The 20,059-nt window shown below is 33.8% G+C and overlaps 2 protein-coding genes across 2 annotated transcripts in view; one reads left to right on the top strand and one right to left on the bottom strand.

The window, feature by feature from the left end:
• Positions 1-20,059, top strand: part of LOC107440721 (glycine receptor subunit alpha-2) — a 103,426-nt gene that overhangs the window by 61,361 nt on the left and 22,006 nt on the right. Inside the window, exon 4 of the mRNA XM_043047056.3 lies at positions 4,131-4,198. Coding sequence (XP_042902990.1) covers positions 4,131-4,198 — 68 coding nt within the window. The remainder of the gene's footprint in view (positions 1-4,130; positions 4,199-20,059) is intronic.
• Positions 6,331-19,342, bottom strand: LOC147804114 (uncharacterized). Its single transcript, XM_087150462.1, has 3 exons — positions 19,128-19,342; positions 17,809-19,070; positions 6,331-6,515 (listed from the first exon to the last, which is right to left on the bottom strand). The coding sequence occupies exons 1-3, from the start codon at positions 19,340-19,342 to the stop codon at positions 6,331-6,333; spliced, it is 1,662 nt and encodes a 553-aa protein (XP_087006588.1).

Genomic DNA, 20,059 nt, shown 5'->3' with positions numbered 1-20,059 from the left:
AAAGTTTCAGAGCCATCGCGCGTGCGTGGCGCGCGCAGCGCCCTCTGAATTGATGCTGAAAGCGTATAAATAAAGTGCTGTAGCGGGACGTTGAAAATAGTCTATGATTATTTGTTAGTGGCAAACGTTTAGTGAGACCTGAGTATGCCTCCACGACGGAAGAATAAGAAATTCAAGCAACTTACGGAGTTTGAACGAGGGAGGATAATCGGCCTTCGAGAAGGAGGATTTTCCTATCGCGCAATAGCAGCTCGTATGCAGCGGAACAGTTCCACAGTGATGCGAGTTTGGAAGCAGTGGACCGACGAGCACCGAACAACTCGAAAAACAGGCACTGGACGACAGAAGGTGACGTCAGAGCGCGATGATCGACACCTGCTCCGCATGGCGGTGAATGATCGCACAGCTTCCTCCAGGCAGCTGGCAGCACATTGGTCTACTGCTACAGGTGTACAATTGTCGGCTTCGTCAATTCGTCGTCGTCTGCTGCGCCGTGGATTGCGTGCAAGGGTGCCATTATACAGGATTCCCCTCACGGCGGATCATCGACGGCTGCGTCGGCAGTGGGCTCTTGAGCACAGAGACTGGCGAGCTGATTGGCACCAAGTTGTCTTTTCAGATGAATCACGCTTCAATTTGTGGACCCATGATGGCCGTGTTCGTGTTAGACGTTATGCCGGTCAACGCTGCCTTCCTGAGTGTATTATTGAACGACATAGTGGTCGAACACCCGGAGTTATGGTCTGGGGTGCGATTTCGTATCATGGACGATCCAATTTGATACGAATTGAGGGTAATCTCAATAGCAACAGATACGTCCGTGAAGTGCTACAGCCCGAAGTCGTTCCTTTCCTTCAAGGCATCCCTGGAGCTATCTTTCAGCAGGATAATGCACGCCCACATGTTGCGCGGACTGTTAGAGACTTCTGTTCAGCACAACGCATGCAACTTCTTCCTTGGCCTGCTTATTCGCCGGATATGTCGCCTATTGAGCACGTGTGGGATATGGTTGGTCGGCGTCTCACTCGTGATCCGCGTCCTGCAGTTTCCAAAGACGAACTTTGGTTGCGCATACAAGCGATATGGAATTCTCTTCCTCAAGCAGATATTCAACATCTGTTTGACTCCATGCCACGTCGTATAGCAGCACTTATTGCAGCGCGTGGTGGCTGCACCAAATACTGATTTCGGACGCTTAATTTGTTTCTTTTGTTTTGAAAATTTCATCATTTATTTGTATCAGTACAAGTCGTTTCTGCATTAAATTTCATTTGATTCTGATGATTCTTTCATGGTGTTGCATTTTCTACAAACAGCAGTTTAAGATGATGAAAACATTTCAGTATTTTAATAAGAAAATTTCAAAAATCGATTCGATTACTGAGGTCGCTATAACGGGAGTTCACGATAGATTTTTTTTTGACCAAAATAACCCACCTTTTAGTTTAAAATCAAGTTAATTTTTATTCTCATAATTTAGAAATTTTAAATGCAATGTAATTCCTCTGTAAGTCACAGTTTCCGTTTTTTACACATTCTGATTGAAATTATTTGTAAAGGTTACAATAAAACAATTGAATTTTTTAAATAAAGTAAGAATAATTTTTATTTTCGCAACGTTAATTATAAAAATATAAAACTTTTCCAATTAACTGACGGACTGAAACACTGAAATCCGAGTTCCTAACATTGAGGGGTTATCTATTTGACAACAAGTGTGCTAACTGCTCCGAACTTGACGAAATAATTTAAAAACTTGTAGATTTTCGGTTAATTTTGCCAACTTTTTAAAATGCGATGGTTTATGCGTAACAAAGTTGTATATGATATAAGCTTCAAGAAACACCACCTCTATGTAGCGACTTCTATTTATGACCACATTTGGGAGGTACGGAATTTTTTCCATAGACTTTGTGTTGAAGAAAACCTTTAAAAACCTCTTCCAGCAACCGGAAAAACTCCTACATCAAATGCAGAAAAGGTCAAATTAGGAAACACGAAAAAATATCAAAACAAAAAATGCTAGTAAACAAATAAGTAGATTAAAATGCATTCAAATCATTTGTGTGAGGTACGCACAAAGGAAATGACACCGACTAAAATTAAAATCGCTTACGAAAAATCAGGTACTTTCGATAACATATTGAAGTCAATGGAGGTAACCTTTAACCTCTTCGAGACAGGCGAGTCATATATGCAATCTCTAGGTGTCGATAATCAGGGTAAAAAAAGATAAAACTAGTAGCCAAACTATTTTATAGCAGTTTATTTGTGATCGGGGTTATAATAGTTTGCTTTTTATAATTCACCACTACTTAGTTCGAATTAAAAATTCTATAGTTGCACTTTTAACACACAAGAATTGAATGTGTTAGCTTTTAAGTGAAGGCAAAAATAAGTCTGTCAAACTAGCTATACCCAAACTTAACCGGTTAACGCCCAGCGTCATATACACTCAAACCCCGCTATAGTGAACACGGTTTATAGTGAACTCCCGGATATAGTGAACAAAATATTCGGTCTCGTGCCTTGCACATATAATGTTATTTTTTGTGGATATAGTGACCAAAAAAGTGAGGAAGTTGGATATAATGAACTTTTTTCTGTTTTCGACTGATTTTTTTCTTCATATTTTTGTAATAATTTTGAAATTTCTACTTCAAAATAAATACATATACCGATTTTTAAAACCATCTATAGAGGGGAATGTAGCGATAAGCATTTTTTCTTGTTTGTTTCTTTTATCTCACTTTCCCATCCCTAAACAAACCAAGTAGATGTTTTCAACCCAGGCAGATGATGCACCTGTAAGGGTGCAGTGTGATCAATATGCATTTTCTGGCAGAAGGAATGAGTAATTATTCATTATAAGTTAAAGGGTTAAACACTAATCTGCGTAGATAAAGCCCTCATTTCAACTCCTTTTTGCTCTCATTTCAGTTTTAAAAAAAAACGGCAAACAAGTGTCTAAAATTTAACTATGGCGAGCAGTAAACGTAAAACGTTCTCCATTGATGATAAAATGGGCATAATCAACAAAATTGAAAATGGATGTAATGAAGCTGATATTTGCAGGGAATATAAACTATCCAAATCTACAGTTTGTAACATATGGAAAAATAGGCAATTAACAATTTCTGCGCATGAAAAAAATTTAGATGGCAGAAAAACGATTTAAAAAGTGGAATAACAGAAATTCAGAAAAAAAAAACTATCTGAGAGTCGGGAAGTGTTTCCATATCTGATGTTGAGGATTTCTCATCAGCTAAAGATTACTAATTTCTAAAAGACGAAGAGTAATAAAAAATAATAAATTTTTTGCTACTACATAACATTTTTCAGTCATTTATTTGAATAATAAGTAATAAAACGGAGGAGTTTGGGAACCATTAGTTAAATTGCCTGCGTAACGGATATAGTGAACTCCCGGTTATAGTGAACAAAAATGTCGGTCCCTTGAAGGTTCACTATAGCGGGGTTTGACTGTATTTAGGACAGTTCCTTTTCTCAAAGACATTCATGGTGGTGGGAAACTTTTTTCAGCATTTTCATTTATCTGGATGAATTAAAAGATTCTCAGATACCACAATGATTTAGTTATTTCTGATTAGATGTAGAATTATAAGGAGCAAGTACTTTTTGATCTATCAAAGGCTTTCTGAATGCCATAACAGTAGAAAAACCAATTAATTTCGATAATATATATACCACTTTTTCTATAAAACCACTTTTTGTATCATTTCAATATATAAATTCCGGACAAAACGGGTTAAGCTACCGCTTTTTGTTTTCACTATCTTGATTCTGATTCCGTACGATTCGAAGAAGAGGTAAGTAAAAACTCTATAAATCGATTATTACACCAAGAATCATTCATTAAAAGACTACCATTCGAAAATATTAATCCTCTATCCGGAGCAAGTCAGCATCTCTGAGACAATACTGACATGATCTCGGAGATTGCCCACGTGCAATGCGTTAAGCTTAGGCAAAAACATAATTATTATTATTTCTGCCTACAACTATATTTCACTTCTCGTTTCATTACCACTTGAAAAAAGTTTGCAGGTACGTGTTTGTTTGTATAAAGTTAAAAATCAAATTGTACAAAATTAAAAATTTTTTTTTAGGTGAAGCTACGGTTGTTCGGTTTCATGTTACCGTCCTAAGCATCGATACAATAGATGAAGGTTCAATGGTGAGTATGGAAGTTTAGCAAGATTCTAATTTTTTATGTCACACAAACATTTGTTATATATTTCCATAAGAAAAGATACGGTGTGATCTAAAATAATGTAAATTATATTGTGGAAATATATTTTAAAAATCACATCAACTTTTCGTGACCGTTCAACCCATATATTTTAATACTGAGTTTTAATTAAACATTTAAAAAAAAACTTTTATTGTCAAATATGTCTCAAAATTGATGAATATTTTATTGAAATTAACTCTTTTTACTCGTTTCTTTCCAACGTAGAAAATTAATAAATAAAACGGGCAGAACTGAAGGTTTACAAAACGAAACTCGGATTGTTTGCCTACTTGTCACAGGAATGCCAAAGCGCTCCGCTTTAGGAAAAAGATTTTATAAAATGGTAGTGAATTAGAAACTAAACCTTACTTAATCAAATTCAATATTACCAATTGACGTTTTTACTTAACACTAGATATATTGATTGTAGACTTAAATCAAAAATAAAGATAAAACATGATTTGATATAGAAGGAATTCTTTTCTCTTTTTCTCTTTATTTAACTAAAACTAGGTGCCTAGGCCGCGCAGCGGCCCCTAACCCATTCATCATGAAGTATTTACAAGTTGAATTAAAAAACATTTTGAATTATGCAGCATTTAGGTAGCATTACAGAAGATCAAGCATATTTGCTTGATAAATTAAACATGATTTGATATTTAATATAAGTCATGATTTATGCAATAATCAGAAATTTTCGTGAATATAAAAAGCACAATTGATATTTAAGCATTGATTGGTATTAAATTTGATGCAGTCATAGGTTGTGATTAAAGTATGAAATTAAATTAATATATAAACAAGTACAGATTAAACATGATTTGATATTTAATATAAGTCATGATTTGTAAAATAATCAGAAATTTTCATGAATATGAAAAGCACAATTGATATTTAAGCATTGATTGGTATTGAAGGAATTCTTTTTTTACTTTTATTTACAAAAATTAGGCACCTGGGCCTCTTAGCGGCCCCTATCCCATACATCTAGAAATTTACAGAAAATTTATAGTAATAACATTTTGAATTTAGCAGTCGATGTGGTAGCTAATAGAAAAACAAGCACTTTGCTTGAGTAAATGTAACATTTGAATATCTGATTCATCGAATCTAAGTTGACATATATAAATATAAACATAATTTGACATATATATACGTAAGTTGACATAAATAAATATTAACATAAATTGATACATATTTCACTAATTAAATTTCAATATTTTAACTAGCACATATTTAATTATGACATACATTGAAGTTCATTCGAATACATTGTAGTAGCCATAAAATTAAATCAAGCCGTTCGCTTGTGAAATAATAAAACAATGAAAAATTCAAAATGTCAAATTGACGTTTTTACATAACATTAGAAATATTGATTGTAGACCTTAATTTAAAATAAAGATATAACATGATTTGATATGTACAATAATTGATTTCTGAAAAATGAAGAACATAATTGATGAATATAGATAAATTATACCTTGATTCATGATAAAATAACATATTTGGAGAAAATGCAGTAAATATATTTTATTAGAGAAATATTGTTCCTTAAATACAATAGAATTTGCAAAAGAATTTAACGTGCATAAGTTGATAAATACATATGCATTAATTGGCTATATTTTCAGAAAATAAAATTTGATTTAATTTAATTTAACATAAGTAAAAGTCTACTGTGAAAAGTTCAGTGAATTTAACTTGAGAGTCTTGGAAATAAAAATAGAACTCACTGTGATTGAGATGTTTCCCCGATGATATCCCGCAGAAGACGTAGCACTTCTTCATTTTTGAGCAATTCCTGTAATTCTTTGATTAATGACACTAATCGGTGAGCAAGTTTAGGCGTTGAATTTGATGTTGCTCGAGGGCTCCTTCTGCTGGGGTTGAAGGATTTCTAACTTGAACTTGAACTAGAGTAGAATACAGAGTGCCTGTCCGCGAAGCGGACAATTGACTCTTTCATCTGTGGTAGTGCCCGTGGGCGCCTGTAATGATGTTGGTAAAAAGATAACCACAGGAGTGCTGTGGATGTCTTGGGTGATGATCGGCATGATGGGGAGATCACTGCGCTACTGCTTGTCGGCTAGCAATGATCGTAGTAGATTCATGAGGTCTTGGTCCTTCAGTAGTTGCTGCATTTCTTTAAAAAGTAGCAGGAATCTGGTGGCATTGTCCGAGGTTTTTGTTGGCTTGGTCTGTCGTCCTCTGGATTTTCTTTTGGGTCTTGCACCGCAGCCTGGGGGTTGAAGGATTTCTAACAAAGCAACACGTTATATGAATATTTGTATTATTTAAATGTAGTGGTATGCAACAAAAAGTATATAATGCATATTTATTCGGATGGCCGGAAAATTCGTGCCTATTTTAGATAAGAGAAGCTCCCAAAGGTTCGCATAAAAATATTGAAATAGTAGCCAACTACTTATCAACGCAATTGAAGTTTTTCTAATTTCGCAACCACTTCAATCTAGATAATATTCATCTAACATGTATCAGATTTCTGTTGATGCAATAAGTTAACAAATCTTCGTAGTGATCATGAAAATTTAAAGAATCACTTTTAAAAACAAGACATTTTTTTTCTCCAATGGCAGACACTGAATTTGAATCTTTGCCTATGAAGATGCCGGAATTGTTACTCATTTACTGTTACCCAGTGGGCACCTGTGAACCAAAGTCAGGGCGGCGAGCAACGTTGCCAACGCCACAAACACGTTTATAGGGTGGGCCACATTCACACATCACACACAACAGAGGACAGCACAAAGAGAAAGAGAGAAACATCCATGCCCAGAGCGGGATTCGAACCCGCAGCCAATGGCTTAGCAGTCAGGCGTGCTAACCGCTCGGCCACCTGGTCGGCAAAAACAAGAAATATGCTTTATAGTATAAATTTTGCTACCATTGGACATGAAAAGAACCACTCGCCACCTGGCGAATCACACAAAAGTGGTGATTTAAATTAAGTAAACAACCGGTCTTTTTTTCTCATTTTTTTTAAAAATAAAACACGTTTAATTGTAAAAGTACGTCTATGTAGAAAGAATCTGTAAAACCGAATATTCATATAAATGTCCAATGCTTACATTCAAAATTTTGATCCTTTAAAATCCATCAATTTGTGGTGGAAAAATTCGTGTGGAAGATTAGTTCCTTAACAATTTACAAATTAAATGTATTTTGCCTCCCCAAATATTTTTAAATTATATTCTTTAAAGTCAGTGTGTTTAACTAAATTTTGTTACATATTCAGAATATTTTTTATTGATGACTTAACTTTTTATAGCCGTATATTATTTCTAATATGAATTATTTTTCGAAATATAATTTAAGCAGAAAGAAGTTTTCAGGTAGTGGCTTTTAAATTATAAGGACTAATCGATATCAGTCACAGACTCATAGAGTTGGAGGAAAAAGTGGCTACAAAGTTATTAGTCAACCGGTCATTGGCTATTAATGTAAATTTAAATTTTCAGATCTACTACCACCTGAATACTTATGACAGAGCTTTGAGAGCTTTACCTATCAAACATTATGTACGAAATATAAAAAATAAATTATATTATATAGTCCCTATTTAAATTGATCGGTAACAATAGGAGCTGTCCACTTTTTCCAAGTATTTTTTAAAACTATAGTCCACTTTAGTTGGTACGTTATAATGCAAGGGTTGAAAGTTTGACTTCATAAATTAAGTACAATATAAATCTAAAGTAGTAATTATACAGGGATGCCAACTGCTCCGCTTTCTGGAATAGTTTAAATAAAGTGGTAGCAAACTTCGTTAGAGAATGATGGTTACGCCTACTTTTTAGTAGTGTAACCAGTAGATGATACTTAAAATTATTGATATTTAGTGGTGCGAAAATTACTTAAAATGAAAAATAATAAACAATAAGTAACTAAAATTTCGCTACCACTAGAAAATACTATTTTACAAAGCGGAGCAAGTTGGCATCCCTGAATTAATATTAGAAAAAAAAATTATCTATTCATTTTAACTACCAACTTTCTATCGTGTGAGGTTAACTTCTGTATTTTAAAATTATTTATATTGTTTTTGTTTTATTAATTGTGGTAGTAAGATTTATGTTAAATTTCTTAGCTGTAGACAAATCACAAAGCAATTTAATCATCACTTTTAATTTGTCCCGAAATTTTAGGGTAGAGCGATTTATAATATGTGAAATACATAATTCATTTGTCTTTGCGTACTGTGTTTGATGCCCAATCCCGCATATGAGAAATTTCAATGCCAAATCTGAAAGCTTTGGTGACGTAGATAGATCGAACAACAGAACTATTACTTACGAACTGTATCGTTAGACATTTTGATTGCTACAAGAGAAAATGCGACTAATCAATTCTGCTATGTGCACGGAAGTTGCATCGATTTTCTCAACAAATAAAGAACTTATTGTGTGTGTCTTGATGTTCACTTGAGTGTTTCTCTCTCCGAAAGAAGATACTTTGATTCGAATGTTCCGTGCTGGTATTCTTGATTAAGGTTTTTTTTCTGACTGAAGTAAATAATTATTTTCTCAAGAAATATGTTTTGGTTAATATTTGTTTTATAGGGAATGATTTGTAAGAATGATAAATATATTATAGGTACAAAAGAGTTTATAAATGTTTTACTCTAGTATTGTTTTACAAGGAAAATGGTTAAAAGATACAACTATTGATAATAGGGGAAAGAAAGATATAAAATGTTTTAGCTTAATATTTGTTTCATGGTAGTAAGTTGAAGATAAAATTTTCCAGATTAATATTTTTTTGATTTGGAATAAATTAAAGAAATGATATATATAAAATGTTTTACGTTAGTACTATTTTACAGGAAATAAATTGAAAAAGATATAACTGTTGTATATAAGATTAAGAAAAGATGATAAAATGTTTAGATTTATTTCATGGAGAATAAGGTGGATGGTATGATAAAATATTTTAAATATGATAGAGAAAAGATGATAAAATGTTTTATGTTAAAATCTATCTTATTATGATGGATTGGATTGGATTGAATGTAGGGTTTAGTGGCACAAAGTCCAAAAGTGGACATGCTGAACTAAAAATACGGTAAAACAGTTCAAAAGACAAAATGCATGCAACACTTTAATTGTCGTACAATTATAACTGATAAAATGGTATAAGTTGGTGAATAGAATCAGATAAAAGGTATGAATAAAATCAGATAAAAAGGTAGAAATACGATATAAAATACACGAAGTAAATAAAATAAGTTGTTTGCAATTGCAGATGCATTAAAACATTTATATATATTTAAAAATACCAACAGCACGTAAATACGCAAAAATGTTAGGGTGATGAATTTCATCTAACAAATCCTGCGTGCATTTATCTTATGATGATTGATGATAAGTTTAAGAGATGGCCAAGTATTTTCACCAATGTTTATTGTTACAAATAAAATAAAAAAATTTATATTTTACAATTTAAAAATTAAATAATGTATAATGATGTCATTGCAAATTAAATATTTCATTTAAATAATAATATAATCAATGGATGTATGATTGATTGATGATAGGTTTAATGATGGTTACGGAATTACATTAGTTGATGATGCATCACAATAATAATAATATTATAAATTGAAATAGAACGAAATTGTATTAAGAGATAAAATATTCAGTCATCAATTGAAAAATAAACAATTGTTGATTTTAAAGTAATAAAATTAAATTAAGGCTGGATATAGAATTAAAAGGAATTAATAAATTAAGGGAAACACGATCGTTTTCGAAAAGTGGTTCAAGAAAACGAAAGCAGAATGGCAATAATAATGGTCACACAATGTGAGGTAATCATTAAACTGATTGGTATCACCAAATTTGTAATAAGGTGGTATTTTTTCCCATGGTATTTAAAATTTGTAACTCAATAGGTTCAAAGATCACACAATGTGAGGTAATTATTAAACGAATTGGTATCACCAAATTTGTAATAAGGTGGTATTTTTTCCCATGGTATTTCAAATTTGTAACTCAATAGGTTCAAAGATCACACAATGTGAGGTAATTATTAAACGGATTGGTATCACCAAATTTGTAATAAGGTGGTATTTTTTCCCATGGTATTTCAAATTTGTAACTCAATAGGTTCAAAGATCACACAATGTGAGGTAATCATTAAACGGATTGGTATCACCAAATTTGTAATAAGGTGGTATTTTTCCCATGGTATTTCAAATTTGTAAATCAATAGGTTCAAAGATCACACAATGTGAGGTAATTATTCAACGAATTGATATCACAAAATTTGTAATAAGGTGGACACAAAAAAATAATCAAAATTATCGATTTAAGGCAATGACTTGCTATAATAACTAAACAAGTATATGCCCCAAAACAACAAAACGTACTCACGGCATACAGCAAGTATTAAAAAAAAGAACACATTGAAATAACGAGACATTTGATTCACCCAAATTTGATTTAATTTTTTAATCATATTCTTGCTTCCATACATACTTTTTTACAAACTAAAAAGCATTCCTTTTTTTCAACAATGTTTTTACTAAGACATGCTTAAATTAAATTAAAAATGAAATAGGTGACAAGAGTAAGGATTTGCAATAAAGCACAATACATTCTAAAAAATACAAGAGGAAGATATATTTAAAGGGTGATAAGAAGATAAATACAAGAGGGAAACTTAAATCGAAAGGATCTTTAATTTTTTTTTAAAAAATTCAAAGGTAACATTTAAAGTACTGAAATTTATAACGATTTAAGGATTTTGTAAACATATTAAAGCCAAAGAAAAAAGATGTAGATAAAGTGATTAATTCCCTCGATAGTTAGAAAAGCAGACGATTAAGATTGGCTAAGTAAGCCCCCCTCCCCAGCAAAAAAAAGGAAATAAATGAAGAAAAAATTAGCCCATAAAATTGGCGATCTTGTGTAAAACTAAGTCATAAAATACTTTCAATAACATCCTCTTCCAAAAGATGGCAAGATACTAAAGGGGAAGAAAGAGGCTATTTCTTCACCATAAGAAATTTAAAATCAGACCGCAGATGCAATGACAGTTGACCAGCAAAGAAAGGAGGATAGAAAGTTAAGAATCTTTCCGAAAATAATATTTGTTTATTCTAAAGACCAGATAACTCTTCACGGCAAGAACAAATTTAAAATCATCGCATTGCTTCAAGTGTAAGGCACTTAAACTATGGCTTTTTTATTTTTCTTGGCGACAGAGCTTCGAAAAACAGAGTTTAACTAATTTCCGCGATTTCATGCAGCGCCAAACAAACGGTTTTTAAAACAAATCAAAGAGATAATATACAAAGTAAAAATTTATCGTATTAAAATACATGAAATGATTAAAACGGGTAACACACAAACGCATTCAAAGTGAATAAAATCAGATGAATGTGTAAAATGGTGAACTTGCACAAAATTGGTTAAAATAGAATGTAGGTTATATACCACTAAGTGAATGAAGTTAGGTAAAAACAGTTATATACAATATAAATTACCAATAGCATGTAAAAATGCTATTAAATACAGGGGACTTTAAAAACCAACTTTCAGAGTTTTTATGATACATTTATGAAACTTGCAGTATTTACTTATAATATCTTTAAAAAGCTGTATACAAAATTTCATGTAATTTGAATGATAAATTTTAAAGTTATTGAACTTTTAAAATTTTAAAATAGCATGAAATCCGATAAAGTCAAAATACTCCATGGGGCTTAAAATTCATTGCAGAATCATACTTTATTTTTTATATGACTCGTTTTTGATTTCCAAATAAAAGTTACCATCATTCAGTGGCTAATTATAGTGCTCTAGCTCAAAAAACACACTTTTTATGTATCTCATGAAAATTTCTGGAAAAATTTAAAAAATCTTAAACTTTTTTTTACTATAAACAAATTTTATCAATGTTCTAGGTAACTGTCAGTCGTAACCTTTTACAAAAGAAATAACGCAAAATTCTACAAAAACTAATTCACCATTTTTTTATTCTTTTTCATCCATTGTTCAAAAAAAAAAACCAAAACAAAAAAAAAATGATCATATCTATAATATCAAGCTTTTAGCTCGCAACATCAGAAAATGCGTGTTATTACATCACGTGACCCTGACACCTTCCCCCCAGAGTCATATTAGATCCAAAGATCGAATATGGCAAATAATTTAAGGGTCACACTTTACACATAAACAAACTATGTTTCACATTCACCCAAATATTCACTGAATCTTAGGTTTAACTTAACACTAGGTATTTACTTTAATCACCTAATAATAATAATAGGAAAAAATGTTCAGAGTCTTATTTTAGTTTATATTTACAGTCTGGACAATGCATCTGCATTACTAAGTTTCGATCCTTTGATGTGACTTGCCTCAATATCATGGCGTTGAATGGCTAACGCCCATCTCTGCAACCTCGGGCTTTGGGGTGTCGCACTCGTCAGAAATACTAGGGGATTATGATCAGTTAATAAAATAATCTTAGCACCACAGAGTAAGGTTTCAAATCTCTGCAAAGCCCAAATAATAGCATAAGCTTCCCTTTCAATTGTAGACCATTTCTGTTGAGTTGAATTCAGCTTCTGGCTACCGAAAGCTATGGGACGAATATTTCCTTCTTCATCTAACTGACCTAAACAACATCCGACCGCATTTTGAGATGCATCCGTATGCAAGTAGTATGGTTTCTCTATGTCTGGGACTTGTAACTCTGCGATCTTACATAGCGACGTCTTCAATTCCTTGAATGCCTTCTCAGCTTCTTCGCTCCAAGGAATCTCGTTAGGAACTTTCTTTTTAGTAAGCTCTGTTAGTGGAAGAGCAATCTTTGCGAAGTTTGGAATATACTGCCTGTAAAAGTTGCATAATCCCAAAGCACTTCTCAGTTGTTTTTTGGTTTTGGGTGCCTCTAATTTCTGTATTACTCTTATTCGTTCTTTGTCAGGAGCATGTTTACCTGAACCAATAATATGTCCTAAGTATTTAACCTTTTGTCTAGCAAATTCGCACTTTCTCAAGTTCACGGAGAAATTAAAATATTCCAATCTCTTAAAAACTTCTTCAAGATGAATCAAATGTTCCTCCCACGTATCAGAAAATACTGCTAAATCATCGATATAAGCACAAGTGAAATCAGACATGGACTGAACCACTTTAGACATAGCTCTTTGGTAGGTTGCAGCAGCATTTCTTAATCCAAAGGGTAATACATTCCATTGGTACTGGCCTCGGTGAGTTCGGAATGCTGTGAGGTGTTTGCTGCCGTTCTCCATCGGTATAGCCCAATATCCCTTCAACATATCTAGCACAGTAATGAATTTCTTCTTTCCTACTAAGAAATTCAACTCCATCATATTTTGCATTGGATATGCATCCGGAACGGTAAGAGCATTCAAACTTCTGAAATCAATGCATAACCTGATTGTTCCGTCTTTCTTATGAACACATACTACCGGGTGTGCTATCTCACTTACCACCGGTTCAATCAGTCCTAACGCTAGCAATTCATTGATCTGTGCATCCACTTTCCCCTTTAAGTTTTCTGGTATCTTATACGTTTTTGGTTTCATCGTATCCTCCTCAGCTTTCAGCTTTATCGCATGTTTCCCAACTTTAGCTATCCTTATCTTCCCCGAAAACAACGTTTTGCGTCTATGTAAAAGATCTTTCAATTGATTTTGTTGCATTTTGGGTAAGTAATCCAAATTTAATCCTTTCAATGCTTCATAGCTTTCCACATCTGTAGGAAGAGTTGGTGTTTCGTATATTTCACCAAATTCATCATCAATATCATAGACAACTCCAACTGTTTGAATTCTCGCTTTGTATTCTCTCATTTTGTTAACATGCAATAATCTTAAATTTCCTTCAGGCATTTGCAAATAATACGAATTCGGTTTCACTCTTCTAATTACCTTTACTGGACCTATCCATCTGGCATATAATGAATTGGATGAATCATGCATTAGCACAAGTACTTGATCTCCTGGCGCAAATTCCCGGTATTTTTTCCTTCTATTGTAATATTTGGCATAATTACTTTGTTGCACATCACTTGTTAACCTTGCCTTTTCGGTTGCTATTTCTAATTTTCCTTTTAACTCTTTTAAATATTCCTCCGCTGATCCTTTCATATTCAAAGGTAAAAACATATCTCCGGCCCAAATTGACTTCAAGATAGATAACGGGCCTTTCGGTTCTCTCCCGTACATTAGCAGAAAAGGTGGTACTCCTGTAGTTGCATTTGGAACTTCTCGATAAGCCCATAGTACAAATGGTATATGTCGATGCCAATTTCTTCCTACTTCTCTAATAATGTGATGTAGCATATTTTTGAAAGTTTGGTTCCATCTTTCAATCAATCCGTTCCCTTCCGGATGGTATGGCGTTGAAAATCGCGGACAAGCTCCTAAAACCTTCAAAAACTCCTGCGTTAAACTTGCCGTAAAATTTGTCGCATTATCCACCACGATTACTTCTGGAATTCCTGTCCTACAGAATATTTCGAGCAGTGCTTCACATGTATTCCTTGCCGTTAACGATTTGAGCGGGACTGCTTCAGGCCATCTTGAATGTTGGTCCATCAAACAAAGGATATATTTATGTCCTTGTGCTGATACTGGATCTAGAGGACCAATTAGATCTACGTTCACCACTTGGAATGGAAGTTCAGGACGTGACACAGGTGTTATCGGAATTTTGTCTACTGAACGAACAACTCTTCTACCTTGGCACCCATGACATGAGCTACAATAAGCTTTAATTTCCTTGACCATCCCTGGCCAATAAAAGGAAAATTTAATTCTTTGAATTGTTTTACGAGCTCCTAGATGTGCTCCGAATACTGACTCGTGGGCAATTTCTAGTATTTTACCTTTTCTAATTTCGGGAATTACTAATTGTTGTATTCTATTCCCGTCCAACAGCTCTTCATGGCATAGTATATTATTTTGTATCACATACCCTCCTTTATTTTGCTTCCCCAATTTCCATGCTTCTTGGAGAGTATCGCAACTTTGTTGTTGTATCTTGAATCGTTCGGTTTCATTTCCATTCTTTTTATCACCGCATTCACCTACTGTTGGCTCCTGCTGCTCTTCTCCGTCACTTGCACTCATATATAACTGCTCCTTTCGGGAATCTGATCTTAGCTTCATAGCAGCAGTAAAACTGGGATTGTATACTCTTTTTTGTTCTAATAATGCCTCATAAGTTTCAGCATCCAACAAAATGTCAGCATTTAACCCATTGACGGCTGCTATCATCGTTTTAATTATAGGCGTAATATATCCTTCCGTTACCAAAGCGATTTCCACTTCTTTTAATTCAGCTTTTAGACTTTCGCCAAACGCAGGTTGTAGTATTATATGTCCTTTGTAATCCACTTCCTTACCCACTATATCGTTTTTAAATACACTTATTTGTGCACCAGAATCTACTACAGCTTCGTATTCATTTCCATTATATGAAATTCTAACTTTCTTAAGGGCAGCTATTTTTGGTTGAACGCCTTTACATTTTTTGTTTCCTATCATGACTTCACCGTTAAATCTTGCAGTGACTACTTTGCTTTCGATATTTCCATTTCTGAGTACCTTAACTTCGGATACTTGCCCTTCCGATACTTGAACCTCGGCCACTTTGCCTTCAATGTTTCTTCTCCTCTCTTTATTATCTCGTCAAAATCGTGCCAAGTGTCCTACTCGTCCACAATTAAAACATGTGACTGGATTTTGGGAAGAACTCCGCTTATCAATTCTGCCATGGTTGTTATGCTCATATTTATATCCTTCTCCAAATGTATGATATCTTCTACTAACCATGTTTGGTTTTTCCCGGTATAAGTTCCTATATGGTTGAGAAGCAATGAATTTAGTAGTTTGGTTATATTTCCTTGCATTCTCGTACTCATCTAACTTCTCAGCAAGTGTGTCAACTGAGCAAATTCTACTCCACTCATCAATAAAATGATTTTGTATGTCTCCAGGTACTAGTTCTTTTATCTGTTCGACAATGACAAGTTGTTTCAGGCTGTCGAAATCATTAATTTTTAGTCCCGAAACCCATTCGTTAAAATAGTTCGCCAATTCAAATCCAAAATCTCGCCAAGTGCTCTCAGCCGCTTTACAATGTCTCTTAAACTTTATTTTAAATGCTTCTGGGCTCAATTTAAACCTTTTCAATAACATACATTTTACATGTTTATAATCATTTGCTTTTTCTTCAGGCTCCCTTGCAATTAAATTCGCCATTTCTAGAGGCAATAATCCAACAAGATGCGTTACCCAATCTTCTTCTTTTATATGGACTCTTCGTGCTTGTCTTTCAAACAATATTAGATAAAAACTTATATCACCTTCTTTTGGATCAAAAGTACGCATTAATTTTTGCAATCCACCAGGTACATGTTCTCTTGTTTCTTCATTTCGAGAGCTGCTCGTCTCTCCTATAGTACCAGTATGTACCAATGAAGCTTCTATCTTCAACCTCTCCAATTCATATTCCTTTTCTTGCCGCTTTAATTCATCTTCCCTTTCCTGCTCTCGCCGCTTTAATTCACCTTCCCTTTCCTGTTCTCGCCTCTTTAATTCATCTTCCCTTTCCTGTTCTCGCCGCTTTAATTCGTCTTCCCTTTCCTGTTGCTTAATTTCATATTCTTGTCGCCTAATTTCATCTTCTTTTTGTTGGCGCTTTATTTCTTCTCTTCCACTAACTATTCTTTTTAATAATTCCTTCACAAACTCCTCTTCGTACTCCGTACTTGCCAATATAATCTTCTTTAATTCGGTAACTCTCATGTCTTCCGTTGCCGTTTCTCCTAACTCTTCCGCCAAACACTTCAAATCTACTTTTAAAGCTCTTCCTAAAAATGCCATTTTTCACCTACTACTTTCTAAACTGCACCTTCTTACAAAAAAAAATGCCACTTCCTAAACCAATTTCAAGACAATCTAAATAACTCACTATCTTCCATCAAACAACTTGAAATTCATAGAACAAACAACTACCAATCTTTTATTTCGAAATCCATTGGGGTTTCCCCGCGCATTTGTCAGTCGTAACCTTTTACAAAAGAAATAACGCAAAATTCTACAAAAACTAATTCACCATTTTTTTATTCTTTTTCATCCATTGTTCAAAAAAAAAACCAAAACAAAAAAAAAATGATCATATCTATAATATCAAGCTTTTAGCTCGCAACATCAGAAAATGCGTGTTATTACATCACGTGACCCTGACAGTAACAAAACATGGTAAGTTTTAATTACATGCATACATAGTACACATAAAACAAGTTTCAACCAAAAAAACTAAAAATTCAGACAAATGGAGCATTTCGAAAACACAAAAATCCGTCAAAATTTCATTTCGAGAAAATAGCAATTTTTAAAATTTATTTAAAATAACACTATTATTTGTGTATAATATCTAAAAAATGACTAATTAAGCATATATCTGTACTTTTATCTCCATTATTAGGTTGAAATGGATGAAAATTCAATTCAATATGTGCCTATGAAAAAAAATACACAAACGCACCTCTTTTGGGCTTTTTGCGCCAAATGCAGCTGAGGATGCTTTCATTGGCGTTCTGCGTGCTTGCAGACGTACATCGAGAAAGCGTCTCATCCGAGGCAAGTCGCTGATATACAGGGGTAATTTTCTCAACAACTTCATCCGAAAGATAGGTTTTCATTGACTGATGTGATTTGGGTTTTTCATTTAAGGCTAGTGCCCTTTTGAAAAAACACCAAGAATGTTCTCCGTCAGGGCAATTATGGTGCTGGGGCTTGGTGTCAGTGGACTTGCAATGGCAGAGTGTTGCATAAATTGCTTTTTTCATCAAAGTTATATTTGGAGCATTACACACAATTGCTTTTCTAAAATAATTTTGCAACTTCTTTAGATTAGCCTCAGTAAGTTGCCCCTTTTTTCTTCCACCAAGAGTCACTTTCTTTGTTCTCCATTCTTTCACCTTGTTTCGTAAGGCAGTTCCAAGTCTTTTAGCAACGTGATTCACACAGTCCTCTTTTTTTATTTCAACGCCACTGCCGTACACTTTTTGTGCAGTTAGGTACTGGTGAGTTTTGGCATCACCATCAGACAGCACAGTTGTATACCGCATGTTACACTCAGCTACAGAACGATTCCACAAAATCAAGGCAGACTCCATTTCCATGCTTCCCGATGAACCTTGAAAGTTTTTTTGGCACACAGATTCATGCGATTCTTTCCACACACCATACTCCGCAGAATTTATTCCTAGATCTTTTGCTGTCATTGTGCAATCATGGCAATATTTTGACAGCAGTTCATAGTCTATTACTAGTCCAATCAAAATGTCAATAACAAGGCCTATACCATAGAGAGAAGTATGGCCTCGTTTATGCCATGTTCCATCATACGAAACATTGATGTCTAAGGTATCACCCGGGGACAAGTTTGAATTCGATTCCAAATGTTTGCTTCTCACAGTTTCTCTAGAAACACGCAGCATTTCTGATTTCGTCAGAACGTTTTTCTCGGCAAGACTATCCAAGCATCTAGAGAATACTTTTTTGTCCATCGTAGGCATTCCTAAAATAGAAGAAAATGTCTCCATTGCTGCATACCCTTTTCCGATAGACAGGAATGCAGATACCATTTTGCAATTAACGTCAAACTTCTTACTGGAAGTTTCCCTCTCACTAGTGAAAGTTGAGCCAAAACTTTTACAGCAGCTTTCACATTTGAGCTCAAATTTTGATGCATACCCATATGTAATATGCTCTTCAATTTTTAGATTACATTTATTGCAGTCACTGCAATTCACATTTTTTTAAAGTGTGCTAAGAGAAGATAAATTTATAATATTGTACTGTGAGGTACTACTCTGAACATTCCCTTGTGTTTCCAGAGATGAAGAACATTCTGCCATGCAGTTCAACTGTGGCGAATCAGCAACAGAAAAACCAACAGTTTCGTTTTCACTTGTTTTCTTTGCCCACCTTAGTTTTGCATTTTCAAAACCGGCCCACTTCTTTCTACTCATCCTAACTTTCGGTTTTCTCCACTTGGAAGAAATAGAATCCATGATTCAATAAAAACATCAAATAAAACAACTCAAAAACGTAATAAAAACAAATAAAAACCTAACAAAAACAACTAAAAACCTAACAAAAACAATTTAAGAAGAATAATAGCTTTGTAAAAAGCTGTTTGTTGTAGAAATAACGAAAAAAGAGCAATATCGACAATAAAAATAAACGAAAGCATTAAATAATCAATCAATCAGCTAAGTAACTGTGTTGCCAATAATATTTACAGAAGAACCCTTCTGAAATGAATAATATAAAGCTCTTTTAGCTTAAAACGAAACTAAAAAAAATCGGCTGCTTCAAACTACCGACTTCTGTTTTCTGAATGTAAACAAAGGGGCGTGGCCTAATTAAAATCCTCATATCTCAGTAAAAAAGGGTTCGATTTTAAAAATTTTTTGTTTGTTTGAAACCTTACAACGTCTATTTTCTGAAAAAATAAAAATCTCAAAATCGAAATTTTGGTCACTTTTTTCAAATTTGAAGGTCCCCTGTACCCTTGGGCTTCATCCACCAAATCTTTTATTAATAAAATAGAGCTTTCATAAAAGGTAAGGCGATACTGGTAAAAACATGAACAAATTATTATAAAATGTGATGAATCGTGAACAAAATCTTTGCATTTGAGAGGAGCTTCCCCAAACAGCAAATGAAGATGAGTAAGTTGAATATATCCCATTCGTAAGGGAGTGAGCTTGTCATCTGCCCTGCGT

This window comes from Parasteatoda tepidariorum, chromosome 9 (genome assembly GCF_982258835.1).
Source record: "Parasteatoda tepidariorum strain Cologne lab strain chromosome 9, Ptep-v5.0, whole genome shotgun sequence".
NCBI lineage: Eukaryota > Metazoa > Arthropoda > Arachnida > Araneae > Theridiidae > Parasteatoda > Parasteatoda tepidariorum.
The sequence above is the reverse complement of the archived record's forward strand: the minus strand, read 5'-3'. Positions and strand labels throughout refer to the sequence as shown.

What these genes read in the sequence shown, in the direction of transcription:
- LOC147804114 (XM_087150462.1), bottom strand. Translation starts at nt 19,342, where the DNA reads ATGGATTCTATTTCTTCCAAGTGGAGAAAACCGAAAGTTAGGATGAGT. An exon ending in GTTCAGAGTAGTACCTCACA is followed by an intron (nt 19,071 to 19,127) that starts GTACAATATTAT and finishes TGTGAATTGCAG; the next exon opens with TGACTGCAATAAATGTAATC. An exon ending in GCGCAAAAAGCCCAAAAGAG is followed by an intron (nt 6,516 to 17,808) that starts GTGCGTTTGTGT and finishes TTGCTTTGTTAG; the next exon opens with AAATCCTTCAACCCCCAGGC.